Source organism: Chanos chanos, chromosome 3, assembly GCF_902362185.1.
Source record: "Chanos chanos chromosome 3, fChaCha1.1, whole genome shotgun sequence".
NCBI lineage: Eukaryota > Metazoa > Chordata > Actinopteri > Gonorynchiformes > Chanidae > Chanos > Chanos chanos.
The window spans coordinates 54,103,563-54,127,690 of record NC_044497.1 but is presented as its reverse complement, the minus strand read 5'-3'; the positions used below and the strand labels follow the sequence as shown (position 1 = coordinate 54,127,690).

The 24,128-nt window shown below is 41.3% G+C and overlaps 1 protein-coding gene across 1 annotated transcript; it reads left to right on the top strand.

Annotated features, from left to right (window-relative positions):
- Positions 1-11,384: 11,384 nt before the first annotated feature.
- tdgf1 (teratocarcinoma-derived growth factor 1) lies at positions 11,385-13,315 on the top strand. Its single transcript, XM_030768070.1, has 6 exons — positions 11,385-11,398; positions 11,758-11,807; positions 11,917-12,045; positions 12,363-12,477; positions 12,591-12,700; positions 13,215-13,315. The coding sequence occupies exons 1-6, from the start codon at positions 11,385-11,387 to the stop codon at positions 13,313-13,315; spliced, it is 519 nt and encodes a 172-aa protein (XP_030623930.1).
- The last annotated feature ends 10,813 nt before the right edge of the window (positions 13,316-24,128 follow it).

Sequence of the window (24,128 nt, the reverse complement as noted above, 5' to 3'; positions counted from 1 at the left end):
CAATCATTTCCTCTGGTTTGCGTCTCTTCGGTGAAAACAATACCTCGTAATGTGGATGTTTTTCAAGGGGCTCCTCTTTGGATACCTCTGGCTTTGCTTTAGCTAATGTGGCTTCCTCTGAAGACTGCACCTTCGTGGGCTCTTTTGGTTTCACCTGCTGCGTGCTTGTTGCTTCACTGTGCTCTAACAGTGTCTTTACGGTCAGCCAAGATTTTTCCCACTCAGACAAAGGAAATTCTTCCTTACGGAACTGAGAATCACATACATTTTTGTGCTTTTCTTCCCTTGAAACGGTAACGATTTCCCCATAGACGTTATGATCAAGAGGCTCCCCTGGCAGAAATTCCTCGGTTCGTTCTGATTTCCCTTCTTGCTGTACCACGGGTTTGGATAACTTCCAGGCCTCGCCCCATTCTGACGGAACAGCTGACGGTTTCGATTTTCCCACGACGTGGAACGGTTTCTTAAAGTACATCCAGGATTCACTCCAAGCGGGTCCGGATTGTTCGTTCTTTTTCTCCTCATTTTGCAAATCGTTTGCAGTTTCCCTCTCTAATCCGCTGTTTTCAGACTTTGTTGCCTTCCAGGATTCATTCCACTCTGATGAGGACATTTCCTCATTGTGGAGGTGTGACTCCTGAAGCATGTAAAATTTCTTAGCGAGGGAGTTATATGCCAAAGTGCCATCATGACTATTCATAGGCCCATCCGTAGCATTTTCCTCACTTCTGAGCTTCATTTGTGATTTTTTGTATTGCCAAGATCTCTCCCACTCTGACATGCACCAGCTCTCCAGTAGGTGTTCGGAATCTAAATACCTGTCAGTCTTCTCCCAAAGAAACAGAATCCCCTCGGATTCCCTATTATTGTTGGAGTCGTGCTCTATCCAAGACACGCCTTCGGTAAATGGCTGCAGATTGAAAACTTTCCAACATTTGCCCCAGTCTGATGCAGGGCTTCTCTCTTTGCCCTCTTCGAGCTCAGGCAAAATTTGGCAGAACTTCCAAGATTTTGTCCACGCCGTCACGGTGGGCTTGTAGTCGTTGAGCGTAAGTAATAAACGTAGCTTATTTCTTTGCGTGTCATCTCCTCCCGCCTTCGCTTTTTGTAGTCGAGAGCTTTGGTATCCACCGGTTCTGCTTGCATGACTGGTTGTCGTTGGCGGTGGTTTGCTCGCGAAAGGTTTAAGGTTTGTTTCCTCTACAGGTTGAGCTTTCTTCTCCCGTTTCCTTGGGGCCTTTACTGAGGAGGACATCCGACTTTGCCAGTCTTGATTAATCCTATCAGAAAGATACGTATAAAAGATACAAGACCAAGACAAGCAGACAACGATAAGAAGGACATGTAATGATACAATCTCATTATACAAATTAGGTTTGCAGAGTTGATGAGTAAAAACTTCCACTACACCCTTTTTTTTTAAACAGAGTCATATTACTAACACTGGCACAATGTGGCCAGCTTCATATCACGCAGGCACAGTGAGTTTCTAATTTGTCATTATGTGAGATAATGCAAATTTGATCAGTTGTGGTGAGTCATACCATACTTACAGGTCACAATCTGTAACAATATCACAAGGACAAAAACGACACAAATGCGTTCTGCATTTTCTCTGAAATGTCCTGTTCTGTCAGTATTACTATTTTTTTTTTTTTTTTTAAATGGTTAATTGAACTTTGGAACTTTGATAGGTTTGAAAGGTTCTTTGATACTGCAGAGAAGGAACATGTTCCTTATGTGCACTATAAAATCTTAATAGCTAAGTATTACATCACTCAAATATGACATCACTCAAATATGACATCACTCAAAGAGCAGAGCCTGCATCTGGATGACGTAGCTCGTATCTTTGGGAATATCGCTGTAACAAGAGTTGGAATACACAGGGAACTCTAGGATCATGCCAGCACTTCGAAAGATCTGCATTAAAAAATCATGTTTTCCAAGCATATAACAGAAGACAAAAAAAAAAAAACCCAGAACTGCTAACATTAGCGATAAACAGCTATCAGCTTTACCGTAATGTGTTTCATTCAGAGTCACGGTTACTCAATCATATATCTCACATGTTCCGTGCCATCCCGTTATGTTTGCATTCTAATAGATTAAAACGAGCTTCAGAATTGTAAGGCCCACTGAGAAACTGCATCAGCATGGTACAGTACAAATACTACTTTCCAGACCCCCTGCAGTTAAATTGTAGAAAGGCAAATTTGACCACTATTTTATTTAGTTTATTTTGCTCATATTTGTCAAATATGTACTTTGAGAGTATATGAGACATGCATATACAGATTTTTTTTTTAAATGTAGAAGCTGCTTTGCAGAATACACTGCTAATATGGAAACAACATAAACCAGATCCTCACTTCTCCAAAGCGCTCTTCTCCACTCTGTCATCCTCGCACTTCAGTTTCTGCCCATATTCCCTGACTCTGATCTCCCATACATTCTTCATCATCGAGGCGCCTAGCCTCGACACCTCCAGATTCTTCTCCCCCATCTCTGCAGTACCTGTCCCCAGTGACAAAAAGTCCTTTGGTTAGAAGATACCTAATGCTGTTAACAAGCAGTTATACCGTATTGTATGTATGTATGTATGTGTGTATACATAACTGAACACCCCTTGTAAAATTCTATGCAAAATATCAATGTTGAATGTCCCATAAAAAGGGGGAAAAAAACTATCCAACATGAAATTACTTCTATGATTAATTATTTGATCTGTTTCTACAAAGCACTAAGATAATTTTCTGCTTTATATCACATCTCAAATCTTCTCATTATCACTGGTACTCTATTCAGAGTAGATGAATTAGTCTGTTCTACACAGCATTCACCACAATTTCAGACATGCACAGCAATTAGGATCAGACGCAGTCTCTTCATATTTTTTTTTTTTTTTTTTAAAAAAACAGCATATATTGCGGCTGGGAAATAAATGAATAGAACAAACAAAACTAAATAAACAGATAAATAAACAAATAAATAAATAAAGGTGGAAACAAGCTAAAATATATATATATATATATGGATATGGATATATATTTTGCTCACCAGTGTTGGTGTTCTCAGCCAAACTGGAGAACAGCCTTTACACAGGCGACACGGTGCAGCCTCTATATATTGCTTTGTGTCAACTGTAATTAACCTCCAGCGTGTGAGATGGATGCAGCTATTTTTAACACCCAATGAGCCTGCCTACCCCTCGGTCTCTGTAACCTAGTCCAGAATGCCAGGAATGTTTGTCTTCAATCAATTCTTCCTGATTCTTTATAAACAAGTGGGATTTCACAGATGCTCATCTGCCCGCGGGGGGACAGTAGCTGGACCACTGTGCCAGTGGGCACCAGCGTCTACTCTATTTCCGCCCTTGGGGCGCATGGTGCCACTCCACAGGGTGCAACACTTGTGTTGGCACATGCGTACAACTCTGACCCTCTCAGATATCATCACTTCACATTTAAATACCCCTTGGTCTTCAAGACCTCCTCTTAAATTCCCAAATACGTGTCACAGATGTATCATTAAGATATCAGTCATTAATATCACGCCACTAAATCACGTGTTACAACATTGTGGTGAAACGTTTGCGACCGGCGTGGCTAAAAGTCGAGCCTCATGAAATTTTGGCGACGCGTACTCAGCTCAGCTCAGATCAGCTCAACGTAGCGTCTTCTCTTAGCTGAGAAAACATTACCAGCGGTACCAGCCTTGCATCCCGCGGTTTATTTTGTGAGTGTTTGAATTGGAGGAGCTAGAGGAGCTGCACTAAATCCAGTTCAAGTACAGTAGGCCATTACTGGGGTCTTAGTATAGACCTCATGTCACCAGACCTGCATATCTTAGCGCACCATTACAGTACAGATATGTTAAGAATGTAAAATCTGCATATGTATAAGAGACTGCCCCCCCCCCTTCTTCTACATATGTTCTGGGTGAACTCGGTTAGGGGGTAAAAATAGTATTGCACAAGTTGTTCCTTCTGGTCTAGTTGGTATGTCCCACAAAATTACATGACATACAAGGGGCCTGACTTGACTTGTCCTCGTAAATATCATTTCCTCTCAGAAATCAAAGCCAATAAGTAAATGCTAACTTACCATTCATCACAGTTTGTGTTGAAGCCCCTATAAAACTCAGAGGGGAGCAATGTCCATTTGACTGGTTCTGCAAACCTTGCATTTATGATTCATTTTCTATTGCAAAAACGTCAAGAACCCAGAGGGTAAGAAGCTAGAAAGTGATTCACATAAAATGTCCTCGTAGTTTGGTGCACATTTGCTGTATATGAGTTTATGGCTGCATTTTGCTACAGCTTTCTGTATAAGGATATGTTTTGAGTGCTGTTCTATGAGATATGTTCTAATTTGAACCATCTTCTGTGGGCTTGATCAGGTTTCTTGACACCCACTCCACACACGAGAACCCTCACCATGTCGGCAGGGTTAAGAGAGGTCTAATTTTACGGTCACATTAATGCGTGTTTGTTTCTCTCTTTTTTTTTTTTTTCTTTTTAAATCAGGGAACTGTTGACATCCCGATTTCTAACCTTTCGATCTGAATGAAGAGAAGTACAGTGTCCTTCAAAAGGAGGGAGACAGCTCATTAGGAAGGAAAGTGTCAAGCTTAGCATGGCTGATAATGATCCATCTGTCATCTTTTTGTCAGTCTTCCGGAACTGAAATCACACTGATAATCGGGTCTGTCAATTGTTTTCCCATATGAAACAGCAGAAACCTATATTCATTGTCAATGAACAGAAAACCGCCTAGTCAAATTCTCAGGGAAAGGAAAAAAAAAACCTTGTCAAACTGTCTCTGGACAAAAAGTTCCCCCATTTTATAGCCAAATGAAAATCAGCTATAGGTTTTAGATAAGCTTTACATTTTTTCCAGATCTGCAAACTTTGCACAGCAACAAAAAAATTCGCTGTGTAACTGCTTTGTTTTTTTGTTTTGTTTTATATATTATTACTATTATCATTATAGCTGCTGTCTCTCATTTTCTGATAGTACATTTTTATGGAGTATGGCCAAGCCATGGAAAAAAAACCCCTAAAAGACGTTGTTTGACCAAAGCAATTCACTGACTGTTGGGTTTAAATATAAAACAAGCCGTCTTACTGTGATCACAAACTTGCAGTATTGCACAGAGAAACACCGTGTCATTTATCTGGCCGCTGCAGACGACTTTCTGGGCCAAACGCAGTCACTGCAGACGACCGTCCTCGGTCTTCTCTATCGAAAGCAACCTTAATCAGGGTATAGAAGCGCTGTGTACAAGCCAGCGCTGGGGAAGACTGCAGCTGGAGACCCATACGGCTCCAGTCTAAGCGTGTTTCAGCCCTACACAAACAGAACGGATGAATTTTTTTTTTTTTCGGTTTCTTGCAAGATGATCATACACACTTCAGTCTGAGTGTTTCTTCCCAAGTGTTTCTTCTCTGTCACAAAAACCATATGCAACAGGGGAGAAAGAGAAGAAAAAAAAAAAGAAATGAAAAGAAAAAAGAAAGAAAAAAGAAAGAAGCGTGAGACTCTTTAAGTTCTGAAGTTCCACTATAGGCGAGATCTGTAAACACTCTCTGATGATTAATGAGCCTTTATTGCCTTCTTCAGATTAAAAAATTAAGCTGAAACGTTAAGATGCATGAGCGAATTAGAAATCAACGGGGAGCTTGACGGAGTCAAAGCAAAAGAAATAAATAAATAAAACAGAGAACCTCACAGAGAGCTCTAGCAGCTAACAGCACTACTCAGACCCCCCCCCCCCCTCCCCCCCCCCACCAATGGATTCATTGTTTTCCCAGCGCACTGCCATTACCCTGTGCAGATCTTCCTTTGTGGATAAAATCTTGATCACTAGAAAACGTGATAATGAAGTTACAATGCCCATATTACGCTACCAAAAGTGAGCCATACATTTGTAGAACGCTTTTATTTTAACGCCATAATTAATGCGAAGGTTGCCTTGGGAACATTTTCGTTCAGTTTTATTCTACTGCCTGGTGCAAAGACGCACTAGAAACTAGGGGATTAGGGATTACACCCGAGCCCCCGAGGAAGTCACATGTCAGTCCAAATCTGCACCAGAGTTGTGTGCAACTTCTGAGATTAAAAAGGAAGACGTTGCTCTAAGTTGTTCTGAAAAGAAGTGAATGAATACACACAGTGTGAATAATACATGCATACATCAAGGTACTTATGCTCCCCTTGAATTGCATGCTTGTTTTGCTAAACATCCAGGTCAAAAGGGCTGGATTCTCTGAGAGAAAATTCTGAAAATCTGCCTACGTAACCACGCTATGTTTTTATGTGAGTCGTCCTGGCCTTTGAAAAGCACTACGTTTTCTGCATTTGTTTTTAGCACACTGATACCATGTTATGTATGTATGTATGTATGTATGTTATGCATAAAAACAATATTTACAATTCAGTATGAAAACCTGCCTTTTTCAGTTACAATGCGTGTCTCTGCTTCTGCATTATTCGGCCCAAATAAAGAGTAAGGATGTGATAAGTGTATGACAGACAAGATCTGGGTATCAGTATGAGCCTGGATCAATCAGCGCCTAGTAAGAGAGACATCCCAAAGCCACTCCACATGATTTGTCTTTTAAATCATGGCCATGTGTGGACTAGATGTGAGATAGGTACTACACGCGCACACACACACACACACACACACACGTGTGTATATATATATATATATATATATATATGTATGTTCCTGCTTTCCTTATTTTACATGTTGGCTTAATAAGTTCAAGACTGCTATGATGGAAAATTTATTGAGTGATATCTCAAAAGGCCTTGTACAGTAATGTAAGCCAGACCATCCAGAGACCATGCTCTGTCTACGTTGCCCTCTACGGTATAAAACCAGTGTTCTTGCCCTTCAGATAGTTTAAGCCGCAGATGGGAAACAACTTTGTCAGTTCCTCATAAACTCAATCTCTTGTGCACAGCAATAAATTCTACTCAGATGAGACTCTGACTTGGTGTTGTTTTTTTACATGTTTGGGTTTAAATGGATCAATGAAAGTCTCTCCCCACATCACTAAGTATTACAATTCAATCCCTTTACCACTCCATATAAACCATTTGGATACATGTGCAGTTTGACTACTGTATTCAGAACAGTTATTGAAAGAATGGAGTTCCAATTTGGGTCCAAAAGAATTGTTAAGGAACATTTTGCGTCATCGATATCGACTTTTAAAAAATAAAAAATTTTAAAAAAGACTTCCGTGACCCAAACAATAACAAAGAGCTTGTTAAGAGAATTGAAACCTAACTATGAATTCACACTATTATACAATATTTTCTTTGAAGAAAACTCTCTTGTGAGTATATTAGCTCATTTTAGATCTTACATGCATTTAAAAGGCATACACTTAAAGGTTTAAGCTCAAGTATTCTGATGTACTTCAATGTTTGATTGCTAAGGAGACTATCTTTGTCAATAGTTGACCAAAATGTATTGAAATGTACACCTCAAAAAAGTGTGACTATGACGGAATGGCTACACTAACATATTTCATATGCTGTTTTAATAGATATAACCACGAAAAACAGTAAGACCTAGATGTGGAAAAATCCCCCTTTTTGTCTGACTTCAATTGAAAATACTCCTATATGATTTTTAATGCATTTTATACATACCTGTGTCAAACTATTTTTCTCGTCCAACTTTGTGAAATTACGGAAATTGCAATGGGATTACACCATGGCCAGGAACGTGTATGTTCAGGCTTCATTGTTACAGTAATCACTACAGCCAGGTCTCAACGCCACTCCAATTTTCTCACATATGTTCCTGTCAGGAGACATGACAGGTTGTCAACCTTGCCAGACGGAAAAAAGAGAGACCTCCCTGGGAGCAGACTGAGTAATCACCTTTTGACTCAACACTATTTCTTCCACATATATTCCGTATCCCTTTAACAGGCCGAAGAAAAATCCGGGGGAAAAAAAAAAAAGAAGAGTTTCCTGACCTTGAATCTCAGAGACTCTTGAGTCTTCGTGTTATTATCAGACCCAATTTTCTTTTCAATTTATCATTTAAGATATTCTTGGCTCCAGTCATATCATTAGTAATTGTAACTCATCAGCTATTAGTCTCCAACACAGAATATAAAGTTAACTGATTGTGGTGATAGTCTCTCTCTCTCTTATATTGTCTCATAAACACAAGCCATAACATTTTTCAACAACAAAATCCTGATCGTTCAAGATTCTTGATTATAATTATGAAAATAGTCCTTAATTAGGTCATTACTGGATGAGATCGCACACATAAATCTTCCCTATTTGACATGTTTGATAGAAAGATAGAAAATATGATATATGAGCTCATTTGCTTAACAGTGACCCAAAAGATCAGTTGCTAATGGAAAGGAACAGATCACACACACTCTGTCCCTGGGCAGGTTACTCTCTACTTTACTAGACTTGTTTTACTCATGAGAATACAGTTCATTTAAGACTTGTCTGAATGCGGCAATTGGCAAGACATGTGAAATCATTTCTGACTGGCCTTTTCCCTCCAAGGGTCAGTCTTGAGCAGTGCACTCATCTGATACTAACTTTATTTAGCAACTAGTCAGTGCAATGGTGTGTGTGTGTGTGTGTGTGTGTGTGTGTGTCTGAATGTCTGTCTATCTGTCTGTCTGTCCATCTGTCTGTCTGTCTGTCTTTGCTTTCACGATTTCATGGGAAAGAGAGAAAAGAGGGGAGGGGACCACAGAAATTAAATATTTTCATGGTTCAGGGAGAGAGGTGCGGGGAGAGGGGGGGGGGGGGCTAAATAATTTATGGGAAGAAAAAACACTTTCTACCTAGAAACAAATTTTACACAGAAATAAGGAATGCATCAACCTAGGACACTATTTGCATATCATTTATTTTCAAAAGAGCTCATTTACCTTCCTGAAAAAGGAATTCTCTCAGTGTTCTCTGTCGCTCTGTCTCGTCCTCGGTCCTTCTCTCTCTCTCTCTCTCTCTCTCTCTCTCTCTTTCTCTCTCTCTCTCTGTGTGGTTAGTTGGGTGAGTGAGTGAGAGAGAGAGAGAGAGGGAGAGAGACAGAGAGACACAGACAGACAGAGAGAGAGCTTGAAACCTTCTCTTACTTATCATATAAGAACTTTTTCATTCATGTCATCTTCTCCTCTTGGTTCAGAGGATCAAGTATTGCAAAGGCTGGTGTTTATAATTGAGTATATGGAAGGAAAGGATAGGATTATACAAGGCCAAGTAGTCGAAATGTGGAAGTACATTTTTAATCCCCTTCTCAGGCTGACTCAGTTACACTCACTGCGCAAAAAAAGGAAAAAAAAGTATTTGAGGTTAAAAGTAATATACTTCAAATCATGCTATAGGCAAATCGTAGGAGTCCTTTTTTCAATTTTCAATTTCCGACATCTCACCATGTCTATTGAGAGAAGAGTTACCTACTTCTCAAACATCACAATGGATAAGAGGAGAAATCTATGCGCTGTAATGTAATGTAAACACAGGAGACACAAGCCTCTACAGGGATATTCCTCACTACTGGCTCCAGCGTTCCTTAGACTCATGGCCATATCATTGCACAATGCGTGGGGATTTTCTTTTTCCTCTGAACTGCTTGTTTTACAGTAACTTAGTTTTGGAGAGAAGTTTGGACCACGACTTACTATCATTTTTCTACACAGTCAAGTGAAACAAATCAGTGAAGAACAGGCATCACACATTCCTGCTGTGCAAAGTTCTCTTTTCTTTTTAGTTTTTATTTAGATGCTCCTATGTCATCCAGACAAAATGATGTTATGTGTAACTTCTTTTATTTATTTATTCATTTATGTGTTTACAATTTTTTTTTTAATGAGGCTATCCTAACAACTCTCTCTGTGACTTTCCAAATGTACCACTAGAGGGCGTATTCTGAGCACAGCAAATGCCCTTATCTGAGTTTGCAACTACACTTTAGTGCAAGCTAAAAGACAAAGGCTGAGGTAGAGGAAGGGCGAGAGAGAAGAAGCAGAAGAAGACGAGGAAGATGAAGAACAAGAGGAAGAAGAAACTGCATTTAGACGATCGAAGATGAGCTCTTAAGTATGGAGGCAACGGAAGTCATAAATGGATGTGTCTGAATCAGGGTGTACACAAAAAACGATCTTCAAGTTTTCAAAGCTTGTTCAAGAATCTTGAAAACAGAACTTGATCTGACTGAAATGAGATTTAAAAATAACTTTTGAGGGATGACTTAATGCTATCTCTTGTCTTCAAACCACAAGCTTAGCACTGAAGCCTACTTGGCTGCATTTGCCTGGACACAGTGATTAAAACCGCTAACCTTATACCTGGGTGGTATTCCAAGTACGTGGCTGAGTGACTAACCCGGTTAAATTAACTCAGAGTAAGAAGTAAACCTCCTAATAGAAGAGCCCTATGGCTTTGTTTTGCTAGGAGAATGAAGCCACAGGGCTCTTCTATCGGGAGGTTTACTACTTACTCTGAGTTAATTTAGCCGGGTTAGTCACTCAACCACGTACTTGGAACACACCCCCCCCCCCCCCCCCAACACTGGTCAATCTCTCAACCCACCAGTGTGGGCTGAGGGTTGTTTTCAAGAAAGGAAGGGAAAGTAGCTGAAAACTTGTTTTCTTGTGGAGAGGTGTAACAGAAACAGAAGGCTCTGATGATATTTTATTGTTGATTGTGAAGAACTTTTCCTATTAAAAAAAAAAGGGGGGGGGAAGAAACGGTGGATCTTGTGACATACGTCACTTTTGAGCTAATTTAAACTTAATTAGGAGTGTGGGAAGGAGGAGGTCATTTGCAGTGAAGACTCTGAAGGTCACTCTTGTCAAAGGAGAAGAAAAATGCTCTTTAAAAATGTTCAGTGGTCATCACCGGCCACATCCTTGCTCCTCTGTATCCTCCAACCAGTAACTTCAACCAGTAACTTTACAGTTTCACAAATATCTGAATGAATCAAGAACCTTGTTTGTATCTGTGCAGGCCCAAAACACTATGAAGCCTACAGTCGATCCAAATTCCTCTCGATGGACGTACCACTCATTTCTTTCCTGGCCGCACCAATAGGGTAATTACCATCAGGCTATTACGTCAATATTTACACTACGAGAGATATATCCTTATTATCAGCAATAATGTGTACATAGACTCGTAACATATTTACACAAACACAAATGGTGTGTTCTGTGCCACCACCAATGAAAGTTTAGTTAACCCCGTCCACACGATCTACATTTCAAATTGTCAGAAACTGGTAGAGACATCCGGGAAACCTACCTGTTCAGCTCATTCGGGTGGTAGTCGGGGTTACATTTGCATACTGAGATCCCGGAGACGAGTGTGAACTCATGTTTAACTATGAGCCGGAGGAGGTAGGACATCGAGGTGTTAATTGGCCGTCAGAGGGATGGGTTGAAGGTTTCTCTTTGGACGTAGTAGATAAGTAGATAGGTCCGACACATTGCATTGTTTTGTGTTGCTCGACCTAGCTGGGAGCGGACCTGTTACTGGAATTTCTTGCTCGTTGTGTGAGAGTCGCCAGTCTTAGGCCGTGTCTGTCTGTTGGAGTAAACACATTTCGCCTGTCCCTGGTCGGATGGAGAGAGGGATGAACTCACCGTTTATATTTCGGTACTAAGACATATATGCAATGTGTCAAAGAGTGGTTTCCAGTTTCTTCCAAAACATGGCGCTTTTTATATTTTATGCTAACTTGGTTTTCTTCTTGCAGATTACTCCTGTCTGCAGTAGTTGCTTTCCAGGCTATTGAGGCGGGCTCAGGTAGTCCAATTAGCTCTTTTTCAAATGAATACTGTTTCTAGCCGTCTGTACGTGAGCGTGTACACTTTGTTCACCAAATTAAAGTGTCTTCATTCACCTCTTAATCAAGGCTGCAGTGGATCAGAATGTGGCAGAAATGTCAAGTACCTGAAGCAGTTCAATGAGATGAACGCTCCTAGTGCGGGACGCCAACATCGCGATGCCGGGTCCGTTTTGCCTTTCGTTGGGCTCACTGGAAGTAAGTTTTGGGTTTAACTTTACCGGTCAACATCCCACCTCATAAATAATGGAATAAACGGCTTGGAGCCCCTGTTGGCGGCTGGTTTGCATGCCCGTGTTTCATAAATTAAGTGTATGGTTAGAAGTGTGTCTTCAGGATAATTCGGTGCTAAGCTGTAGACAACCTTTGGGTTCTACTTGTGAATCCATAGGCTTGTCTCTTGTGCTCCGCCAACATATCGTGTCTAAACATATTGTGTGACCAAAAATAAAGTGCTTCCTTTTTTGCGGTCACCATATGTGTTAAAAAATGACGTTATGTTTTCTGTGCTCCAGGCGATAAACAAAGCCGCAACTGTTGCAAAAACGGCGGAACATGCATATTGGGAAGCTTTTGCGCTTGTCCCAAACACTTCTCGGGACGCAGCTGTGAATATGATGAACGTGTAAGGTGCGTTATTGAGCCTGCGGTAAACGGCGAACACGAACTGCGTGGTATTGTGTGTGTGATGCTCAGGTACGAATGGAACCAATCTTTGAAAATGTATCCGTTTATTTGTCCAGGGATTGCGGCGCTATTCCACATGGGGAGTGGGTCCAAAAAGGATGTTCTTACTGCAGATGTGGATACGCAGTCCTGCACTGTTTCCCTAAAATCTTTAGCGCCGACTGTGGTAAGCACATTTCGTTTATTCCTACACCTGCTGTGGGACCTGCAATTTTTTATTCATTAGTTGTATATATGTTTCATGATGGTGTCCTTGGGTCTAATGTACATTGTTGTTCCTGGTTTGGTGCTTTACATCAGCTAAGTTTTTTAGCCCTTTATCTAAAAAAAAAAAAAAAAAAACTCCCTCCATTGATTACGAAGAATGCGTTAAACATCCTACTTAAAATGAAAACAGGCTTTATCTGGGATGGTATGTCAGAGTAGGTCACACAGAGGGGTCTTCACACACCCCCAGCCCCCACAGATCGCTCCCTCATCACTAACTGCTACTAGCTCTGGGACCCCCACAAACAAAATTCAGGTCTGAGTATGTGTTAATGGCCCAGTTTTCCCTGATGTGCATTCCGCTGTTTGAAATGCGTTGCATTCATGTATGGATATTCTCTCCCTCTCTTGCTCTGTCTCACTCACACACTCTCTCTCTCTCTCTCACTCACTCTCTCTGTTTTCATTTGCAGATGACTCCCAGGAAGTTCTGTGGTTTCATTCACATGCAGTCAGGATGTTGTCAACTGAATTTCTTCTGTGTCTTGCACTCTTCCTATCACTTCTCCTCTGAGAAAATTGAAAACACTCTGGTTCATCGTGGATTTGCTTGGTTGCTTGTGCTTTTTTGTTTGTTTGTTTTCATTTTGTTTCTTGTTTGTTTGTTTTTTTGGCCTTGTTACTCTGAAGGACAGTGATGGAGGAGGAAACTATTAGAATTCCACATGAATTACATTTTTTGTTTGTCTTTTTTTTTTTTTTTTTAGGGCAGCACGAATTGGTGGCACTGAAATGTATTTTACTTCCAGAGGAAGTTTTAAAGTCTTTTGCTGTGTTAAAGCAACTGTTTTAATGTGAAAGAACTTACCTTTATATAGAAAATATTGATATTGTACTTGTCTTGTCCTGAAGTTTTAGTAATGCACATTTCATTCAAACAGTGCCTCTGTATCAGTCCTCCTCTACAACTATATGCATAATGTTTGTAGTGGGTTTAAACTTCTCTGGAGGAGAAGTTTTCCAAACTGTGTTTTTAATTTGTCCTGTTTGAATATAAGTGTAATCCCTAAAACATCTGAGATTGCTTAAAAAAAAAGAAAAAAAGTCCATTCCATCAGTTCTCTCGTGAATTCTTTACAGTCTAAACATTTGTTTGCTGTTTCAAAACAAATAATGGAATCTGTGGGGGAGGGAGTTTGATAATTCTGTGATAATCCTTGATTGTCAACCATTCTGCTGTTTCCCTTTATCTTAGATAAACAGTTACTCCGACCAGCCAATCAGGGGGCTCAGAGCTGTTGCCTCTGGGGGTCATGCAGAGTTAGAGAAATCGAAATGTGTCATTTTTCGCAGTGGGAGGAATGAAATGACATATAATTAAAACTCATGGGAATTAATAAAACAGTATCAGCTAATCCTGCCCGTATCAGACCAAGCACATAAACAGAACTCGCGTACTGGGATCATGTTCTAGAACAATCTGTGGGGGGTTCCTTTGATTTTTGTCAACTTGTACATTGCGTCTCTCGGTCTAGAATCGCCCGCTCAATAAGAATACCATTTAATGCGTTTTCCATTATTTTTTACTTTAGGAAAGCTTGAATCTATCAATACTGCAGACCATTAACAGCTTAATCGTGAGGGATTATGGGATGGTGCTTGATTCTGGTGGACTATAAAAAAGTCTGTTCTGCGGTTTGTGGGGGTCAAAGGCCGCTTCTTAGTTGAGATTGAGCAGTCATAGGCCAGACGAAATAGATCTGCCAGGAGTCTGTGTGAGTGCCCCTTATTCCCCCCCAGCTGAAATGGATGTTGTTGGAGTGAGTTTGATAGTCATTTCCTGAAGTCTTCCAACACCCCCCCCCCCCCCCTCACCTCCCCCATCTCAGTTAGTGCTGATGTCTGCCTTCATTTACATGACTGATCTACACAGTAGTTTGAAACAAAATACATTTTCACACAGCATCGACAGCATCACATGAACCACAGAATTGGATCAGTAATTAGTCCACGGATTTTTCCTAAGATTTATTCGTTGCTTATGTTTGCAGTTTTCACACTGAACGAAACACACTCGGGCATGAGCCTACTGAGTTTCACTGGGACATTCTTACTGGAAACTGCTTGAGAACCTCGTACTCTCTAGTACATTCCAAGCCCTTCAAAGAATGAAAGGAATTACCACTGGATTACTGTTTTGGGTCTTATTCCTGTTGAGCAGAATGCACCATGTCGATTACCTGCTCCTGTTTTTTTTTTTTTACGTCTGTATCCTATGACTTCAAAGCTAATTAAAAGATGCTACTTGTTTTTTTGTTGTTGTTTTTGAGAGGTTTGTGAAAGCCCTTGAATTCTCTTTCAAGCTTTTGACCACCAGTATCTCTCTTAAGAGCCTGAACAGGCATCTCCGCCTGCTTTCACTTGAGCTCTTAATTCTTACCTAAATCCTAAAGCGCTGGAGTCTGGAGTTGACTAAACTCTACACGTGAACCTATTCACTGTTTTTGTTTTGTTTTTTTTTTCAGGGGTAAAGTCCTAGGTTGTCAATGGAGTTCTGACATTGAGACACAGCCAGAGACGGATTAAGAAATAGGGGGGAGAAAGAATGGAGTGACACTGGGCCAGGTTTCCCTGTGAGGGAACTCAGTTTGACAAGTTCCTTATCCCTTTTCCTCCTAAAAGCGTGTCCCCCTTTTTTTTTTTCTTCTTCTTCTTCTTCTTCCTACACCCCACTGGTGTTTCAATGGTGGTGCTTCATATGCACAAGCTTTGACAATATCCCTTTGATATGTTGCTGGCATGTGGGTTTAATTGCAATAAAAATGTCTCCGCAGGATTCGGGCAGACTGAAAAAAGGGTGGATGTGAAGGATTAAATACAGGAAATCTGCTTCTTTTGTTGGAGTGGGAGTGGAGGAATTGGTGGTCTTGGAGGTTGTTCAGAGACCAACAGTAATTTAGAATAGTTCCTCTCATTGTTCTAAACCTTAAGTTCAATACACAAACAACCTATTGATCTAAAAATGATATCGTTATTCTTTCAAAGGACAAGCTAATGTACACTTTAAAGGAGTCTTATGGAGGTTCACGATAAAACATCTATCTCCTTAAATAATTAGCAAGATTTAAGAATGAGCGCCTTTGTAATAAAAGGATCCAGATACGTGCTGGCGTTTTCGACTCACTTTACTTTGCCAGAGAGAGCTCACTGAGCCAATCCTGGGTGGTTCCGTCACATTAAAGCACAGAATTCAGTGAGTCTCTGATGTAACCAACTCAGATATTTGCATCCTCAAGGAGTTTAAGCTTTCAGCTGATCACAGACCAGTGGATTATGCCAAAGATGTAAGGGAGGTTTGTCATCTCTGATTTTAATTACCCAATGCAATTAAAAAAAAAATCTTTTGAAGGATTAAAGTGTGAGCAGTAGTGTTTTAGTGCAGAGACTGGAATGATGATAATGATGATTATGGCGATGATGGTGATGATGATTATTATTATTATTGTTGTTGTTGTTGTTGTTGTTGTTGTTGTTGTTTTAGGAAGTTAAGGCTCAAATACACGTGTTGAGACTGGACACTCTAACCAAAAGAGATCCTATAAAAAAGGATTACTCTCCCTTATCTCTCCTCAGTAGGCCAGCCCTTAAATGGCTCTTAAATGCTTACTACTTTTAGACACAGCAAAGATTAAGTTACAGGAATATTATTTTATCACACAACACATCTGGTCTAAATTGCTGCAGCTTCTGATGGCTTTGAAATGTAAGGACATTCCAGACACTATTCATGAGCTTTTAACCTTTTGCAAATCAACAGAGAAGTTATAAAGTCTTTTACATTACTCACTCTCATTCTCTCTGTCTCTCTCTTTCTCTCTCTCTCTCTGATCCTGATGTTGTTGTCTGGGTTACACAGTAGTATCATACATAATGCACTGATCATTTCAAACACCACCTTTCCAATACTGACAGTTCTATTTTCTTTCTCTCTTTCTTTATCTTATCCTTTCTTTCTTCATTAATCTCTCTTTCACTCCACCCCCCCCCTCCCCCGCCTCTCTCTATGTATCTATCTCTCTCCCACTCTCCCCCTGTCTCTCTCTCTCGCTCTCTCTCTCTCTCTCTCTCTCCCTGTGAAACAGGGGAGAGGAGGAGGATGGGAGAGCGGGTGTGTGTGTTTGTGTGTGTGTGTGTGTGTGTGTGTGTGTGTTGGGGGGGGGGGGGGGGGGGGGGGGGGGTTGGGGCGGTTGTGGCTGGCTGCTGATACTGTGCTGCAGTGGCAAATGCCTCCGGTCTGTGGTAGTAAACAGACTTGGGCAGAGTAAACAGAGAGAGGGCCATCAGGGGCTCGTCAGGAGCGGGGCACTGGCTAAGGAGACAGCCCAGAGCGCGCAGTAATAAGGGTGGGTGTGGTGGTGGTGGTGTGTTAGTGAGAGAGTGCTTTCTGACTTACACTAACACAACAGACAACGCAATAGATCACACCGGCTAGGGACATATTTACCCTCAACAAGCACGCAGACGACGTGGAACGGGGGGGGGGGGGGGGGGTTCCCACGGGGGTTACCACCCCATTTCCCAGGGAGTAACAGAAATGCGTCTCTCTCTTATTTTTCTTTCTTTTCATGTTCCATATCACCGAAATATTGGTCTCTTTTCTCTCTTTCTCTTTCTCTTCCTCTGTCTCCCGGTATGTGTGTGCGTATGTGTCTGTGTATGTTGCATGTGAATGTGTCTGTGTGTGTGTGTGTGTGTGTGTGTGTCCATCTACATGCACGCACCAGCTAGTCTTGTTTCTTCACTCTCCCTTATTCTCATCCCTCTATCTGGGGCTGTTCTTATCTGAAGGTGGTGTGTGTCTCGAGACTGAGGGCTCTGGTGATAGTGGCAAGGCCATCTGGTTTCCACGCAGCTGCTCAGAGCCCAGAGGTGGAGGAGGAGGAGGTGGAGGAGGAGGAGGTGGAGGAGGAGGAGGTGGAGGAGGAGGAGGAGGTCCATGTTGGCTAAGTGATAAAAGTTCCACACACAAAAAAAAAAAAAACCCTACATACCAAAATATCTGACTGTTTTATCTCACAGACACAGGAAGCCTTTTCTCCCCTGGCATAAAATGCCTTGAGACATGCTCGCAACCCCCCCCCCCCCCCAAAAAAAAACCCTCCAGACTAGAACTGCCTCTGCTATCGGGAATCACAAAATCCCATTTCCCCCAAGACCACAAGCATGAGAATCTGAACCAAAACCATTACCAGATAAACCAAACCTGAACCAACCAGAAGAAAAATGCAGATATTTTAAGCCTGTACATTTTGTAGTGACAAATATCTATTTGAGTTAAAAATAAATAAATAAATAAATAAAAAAAGACACACTGTCCTGTCGGGTATTAATGTTTTGCACTTAGAACTTTTAAGACGAATTAAGAACCTCAACCCTAAGCATTTTACCACTGTATTCCATTACATTCTAGTGCCCCCCCTCCCTGTCCAAAAAACCACAGCATGTATCTCTAAACACACTCCTGATTAGACAGAACCATATCATACTTACAGAGGAGTGCAAAGGGGAGGGCAGGGGGAAGGAGGGGAGGTGGTGTGATGGGAGGGGCCCGGGGGTGTGGGGGGTGGGGGTGGGGTACTGTACGAACAAAAAGCAGCAGGAGACCGAAAGAGACAGGGAACATATTTAGACTGATCAGACTGAGGCAGCTTTGGAGTGTTTGGGCATTGGCACGAGGGCAAAGGGGTTTTGTTTGGTTTTTGTTTTCTTTATGCTGCAGGGGCAGTAAGTGACCACTCCAGCTGGGAGAAAGTGATCCCGTTGATTAATTACCCTTGCCTGGGATTACACAAGTACCTCGAATGTCCAGGAACCAGCCTTCAGACACCTTGTTTCCCTTCAGACCCAGCTATTACTTACAGCACTGTCTGCAGTCTAAGGACACCTAATTAACTTAGACTGAGTTTGTGACTCACAGCGGCAGCAATGCTGGATTTCTTTCTCATGTCACAAAGCTTTAGGGAACCAGACTTCACTAAATTAGGCTTCATTACTGTTGATTTGGTATTATAGGTTTCTTTATAAAAATGTCACCATTATGAGGTTTCTTTATAAAATGTCACCATTATGAGTATTCATCTGGTGATGTTTTTTTTGTTTGTTTTGTTTTGTTTTTTTTTTAATCACTTTATATTGCATCAAATTCTTTTCAGTGCTTTCTCATTGTCGATTGTGGCTTCATTTTGGTAGTAGATTGCTATGTTTAAGGTTTTAAACTGGAAATAAAGATAGAAAAATAAAGGTAGTGTTGGAATCTGAGGATGGTGCGGTGCTTTCCAACACTCTATGTACTCTGTTTTCCTTATTCCAGACGGAGCGCTAGCTGGCAGACATGGAACGCTCTGTTTAATCTTTACTATGCCAAGAGGGACTGGAGTTTACACAGCTTGAAGCTCTCTATAAACTTCATAGGCTTGTCAGTACAGTCAGATGCAAACTCTTTACAACCTACAACTTCCTCAGTGGAGTGGAAGAGGTCTCCCCTCCCCATGTCTCTCTCAGTGAATCTCCAATCCATCTGTTTTACACAAAGCAAGTGATCAGACTTCATAAAAAAATATAGATGGATTAAAGGATGAAAGTATGCACTGATACTCACACAACACCCCCCCCCCCACTCTTTCTGTTTACCTCGCTTTCTTTCTCCATTCCCTCTCTCTCTCTCTCTCTGCTCTCCCTCTCTCTCTGTCTCTCTCTCTCTCTCTCTTTTTCCTCTCTCTGTCTCTTTCTGTCTCTCTCTCTCTCTCTCTCTCTCTGCTCTCCCTCTCTCTCTCTCCTTTAACAGCCTGCCTGCAAATCAATAGAGTTCAGTTATCCTTAACAAACTCTCAAAGCTTGCGGTCATGGCATCTCACCCCGCCTTCCCCTACGCCTCATTGGTCACAAATTTGATAAATCGACTGACCCTCTTTCACCTTTCACTGTAGCTGCAGTATTATTCTTCATTACTGATCAAATGAACCCCACAAAACTGAAATCCTGAGGTAACCCCCCCCCCAATGTTCAACCGCATGTGACAAGATATTGTGGTCTCTCTTACCAAACCAAATATTGTTAAGCTTTCAAATAACTGCAGACACACAACCCAGATTTTCAGTGCAGCTCATATTTACACTGGTAACCACGACAAGCAGCAGGAGAATTTTGGAAACCAGTTCACAGATTGCAAATGCAAATGTTCTTGTTGCGTCAAACAAATCATTAAGCTCCTAACTGCGGTTCCCAGGATATTGTGCTTTAGTTTTAGTCAGTAACTAATTTTCTTTGCGCCTGCGAATGAGGACGCCTGATTTGTCTCAGATCACCATCGAGAAAACACAAAATTTCGGTAAAAGGTAGTCACGCAAGATCGTCATTCCGTACGTCATGTTGCATCCGTTGTTGTCTCTTGGAGAAAATACAGTCGCTTCAGTCACTTCAGCTCCACGAGCAAATCTTTAAAAAAAATGTGTTTCCTTTTTTGAAATAATAGAGCATGATGTATAAGGAGGGATGAAGGGGGGGAACTACGCTCGGTCTGACACCCTATAAATGCAATAATTTTTTGAGTGGGATGCAAGTATGACTTGAGTCGTAGACTACGTGCCATGAGAATTTTTTCCTGTGAGAGTGCAAGCACATGGAATTTGGCATTTTGGCAGCCTGCTCAAACAACATTCAATCAGAAAGTTTCTTTTTTTTTTTTGTTTTGTTTGGTTTTTTTGGGGGGGGGGGTTTGTCCAACAGTCAGAAATGAAAGACTGCCATCTAGAGGCTCCTGGGCTAACCCAGCTCTTTGAAAACCCACAGCCCAGAGGAAGGAAAAAACAGGAAGATCACTCTGTTATAGAATATAAATGAGTGTGTGTACTCAGTCCAGTGCCCTTGGCACATATCTGTTGGGTTGTAGAATACAGAATTATAGAGGAATGTTCCCCCTGCCAAAACCGCAGGTCACACTGACTTGCCTCTGCCGCAGTGGATGAAGACAGAAAGAGAGAAAGATGAGTCATCTTTCATCTTTTTTTTTTTGTCCTCCATCTAATCAAGTTTGTTTAGAGGGAGTCAAAGGAAACCCTCAGGCCACACTGCCTGGTCTCGATGGTTAAACGTGTTAGTGACTACGTTACGGTATGGGAGTTACTGGAATCTTATTATTGCCCTGGATGGTAGACCTACAGCAAAGGAATGCAAAGCCATTTTAGGTGACAGGATACACTCTGTGCTTTTATCAAGATGTTACTATATTAATTCTGAGTAATTCTGAGAAGAGAAGAGTCGGTGGGGCCTCACCCTTACCTCTCAAAAGAACTGAGTTGTTGGGTAGGGGCTTTCCTTCATGAACAACAGTCAGCATAATTATCAACAACAAACTGATTGAAACAACAAAACAAAGAACAAAATCAAAAGTGGTAGAACATCAAAGCGAGAAGGACTTTTGCTGTTCTGAAGGTGAAGGGTATCAGCTCCTTAGTAGTTCATCAATATTCATTTACTATAGAACAATACATGGTAATATAAGATATTGTATAATATTTCTATAATATAATATAATATAATATAATATAATATAATATAATATAATATAATATAATATTTGGTTTGTCCATCATTTTATTCTCTCCTTTGTCAGTGGCAGTGATGGGAATGATGCAATGGTGAGGGAATCGACCCAGTAACCTTAAACCCCACAGCTCACTGCTGATTGGTCCAGACACCCAACCCAAAACTTTCCCCTGAAAGATGTGACCTCTCACACACACAAACACACACACACACACACACAGTAGTAGATAGTAAGATGTTCTGCATAAGCACATCATCAGCTAGATGGAAGGGGACATTAAATATTGTTCTTCATGCCGGAGAAACAGCTCTGTTGCTCTGTTTTTGTTTTTGTTTTTGAATAAACCGATCGATCCAATCAATGACAGGATGACAGTAGTACCTGTCATCCTGTGTCATGTCTTAGCCTCAGGTGTCCAGGAGATGTGAACACTCCCACCGCTCTGTGTGTGATGTTTGGTGGGAAGCTGTGCTAAAGGAAAGAGACTCTTTAGGAAATATATTTCCCGCACATCCACATTGTCTGTAGCTCTAACAGTCAAACTGAATGGAACATGTGTGGCTCTCTTTTGAGGTTAATGAGCGGTCATGAATTAATCAACGTCGGTGACTGCGGAGCCACAGTGAGAGATGTGTTCAACAATTAAAAATGGTTGTATCAGCTGCTTGGAGTTAGAGCAGTGAATTAAAAAAAAAAAAAAAAAGCATGTCGTGAAAAAACAGATGCTCCAATCAATGAAGTAGATACACCGCATGTAGCAGCAGCATGAGGGCACGCAGAAAAGTGCAGAGCATTAGTGGAAAGGTCAGGTGCGCCCACTTGTGGTTTTAACAGGAACATGAGGTGTGGAAACCCTGATGGATGATTCTCTAGATATTACACTGATGCTCTGTTTCAGGCGTTTTTCTGCAGTATCATTGACCTCACTGCAAAATCAGCTGCTAATTTCTACACCCCAGATCAAGTATTGACATTTCTCAACCAATCAGAAACAAGCTGAAAAAGATCAGTTGGAGAAAAAAAAAGATTCCAACAGGGCTGGTAGAATCAAGGACCTACGCACAGTTCTGATACTCATTGTCTTCATTTATTCTAATGGTCCTCTAACGTCCAGAATACTTTGCATCAGTCATACTCTGGCTGAGGAGTTATATTTAGCCAGTGACTTAGGTGTGTGTGACGTGAAACAAACTAGTTCGGGACATCCAACAGGAATGCAACGGGAAACAGAACTCTTCTACGGAATAAGACATTCTCAAATACTATAAAGTTATTAAACAAGTTCAAATTTTTGCCTCAAAGTTACACGTTCACAGCGAAGGCCAGTCTCAGCATTCCTTTACAAAGAGCTGAAAATGGTTCTACACCGCTCCCTCTTGCTTTGTCCTTTTCACAAACATGCAGACAAGGACTCATGTCCTCTTTCACTGATAATGTGCACATAAACGATGTGTAATCGGCGTAGCAGAGATTTGGGGAGGTACAAACAACAAACCATCAAGGCTATCTGTTTAACACAAACTTTTCTCGCCTTGTCTACATCCTGTCTTGTCAAACTTCCTTTAAGACAACACCCATGGCAAAAAGAGAGACTCTAATCACTCTATCGCTCTCTTTTCTTTCTTTTTCTCCGTATCTGATTCTGTCTGAGTTGGGTTTTTTTGTTTTTCTTCCCTGTTTACTGAAACTGGTTGTGTTAACCAGCAGGACTCAGTCTTGCTTGCGAGATGGTGTTGGATTGTGGTGCTAACACTGACCTCAACAGCACTGACAGACAACCGGTCCCAAAGGCCCCGTCACCAATTCTGGCAGGACCTTCCATGAGGTCATACCCTTTTTACTCCACACTGATCATTCAAAGTGGCTTACAAGTGTTGATGAGCATGTGAATGTGATTGGACATCTGTTAAATCTACTTAAATGAGACAGCAAGATGAAGAATGAGGTCACGGACTCTAAAAACAAACATCTGCCACCTCAAAATCTGAGGTCGCTTTATTGGCGTTGTAAACTTGTGTCGTCTCGAACTGAATATCTAACACGGCGTGCTTTTGATTTTCGCACCGACAAAGCTCTTTTATGAAGATACACCAAGACCCTAACTGTCAAAAACTTGACATCCAACCATAAATTTGACTGACAAGTGAAGCGATATCCTCTCTTTCAGTGCGACCAGCTACACAAATACTGACTGCACTAACAGGCGGAAGGTTTTCGGTGTAATGAGCCTGTCCGATAATCCTCCGCACCGTTGTGGTTATCCCGCTTGGACTGCCACGGTGTCAGCTGTCGGCAGAGAGGTTGAACGGTGAGCCGGTCAGTGTCTGCGTCTTTTTCGAAGGAGGAGGGGTTTCTTAACCGTGACGGCATTTTAGAGCGTTATAATGAAATTTACACGCATCATAAAGCCTGAGCTATGCGCCCCACATGAACCTGGCAGCCTCGCGGCTTGGCGCTGTAACTAGCTGTCCATTCCAGTTATGGCTCCAGTTGCACAGTTATCTGGACGTATGACAGCACAGATGTCTCTTCTGAGGCTTTGCTAACAGTGATAAAATTACATTTTCGCAGAGACTTGCTGTTCCACAACCTTTAAAAAGAAACAAAAGAAACCTTGACACATCAACTTTGAGTGATAACAATACACGTCTAATTAAATACTACCACTATAACGGAGTATTACTGTATTTTTTCAGTGAACAGGCTTCTCAATCCACTATAATTAGCTAAACAACATTCCAGCACAGATTATCAAAGAGTCCCCTCTTGCTTGTAAGGGACG

Excerpts from the sequence above, each read along its gene's own strand:
- tdgf1 (XM_030768070.1), top strand. Across the intron at positions 12,046-12,362 it reads TTTCGTTGGGCTCACTGGAA|GCGATAAACAAAGCCGCAAC; the intron begins GTAAGTTTTGGG and ends TCTGTGCTCCAG. Across the intron at positions 12,478-12,590 it reads GAATATGATGAACGTGTAAG|GGATTGCGGCGCTATTCCAC; the intron begins GTGCGTTATTGA and ends TTATTTGTCCAG.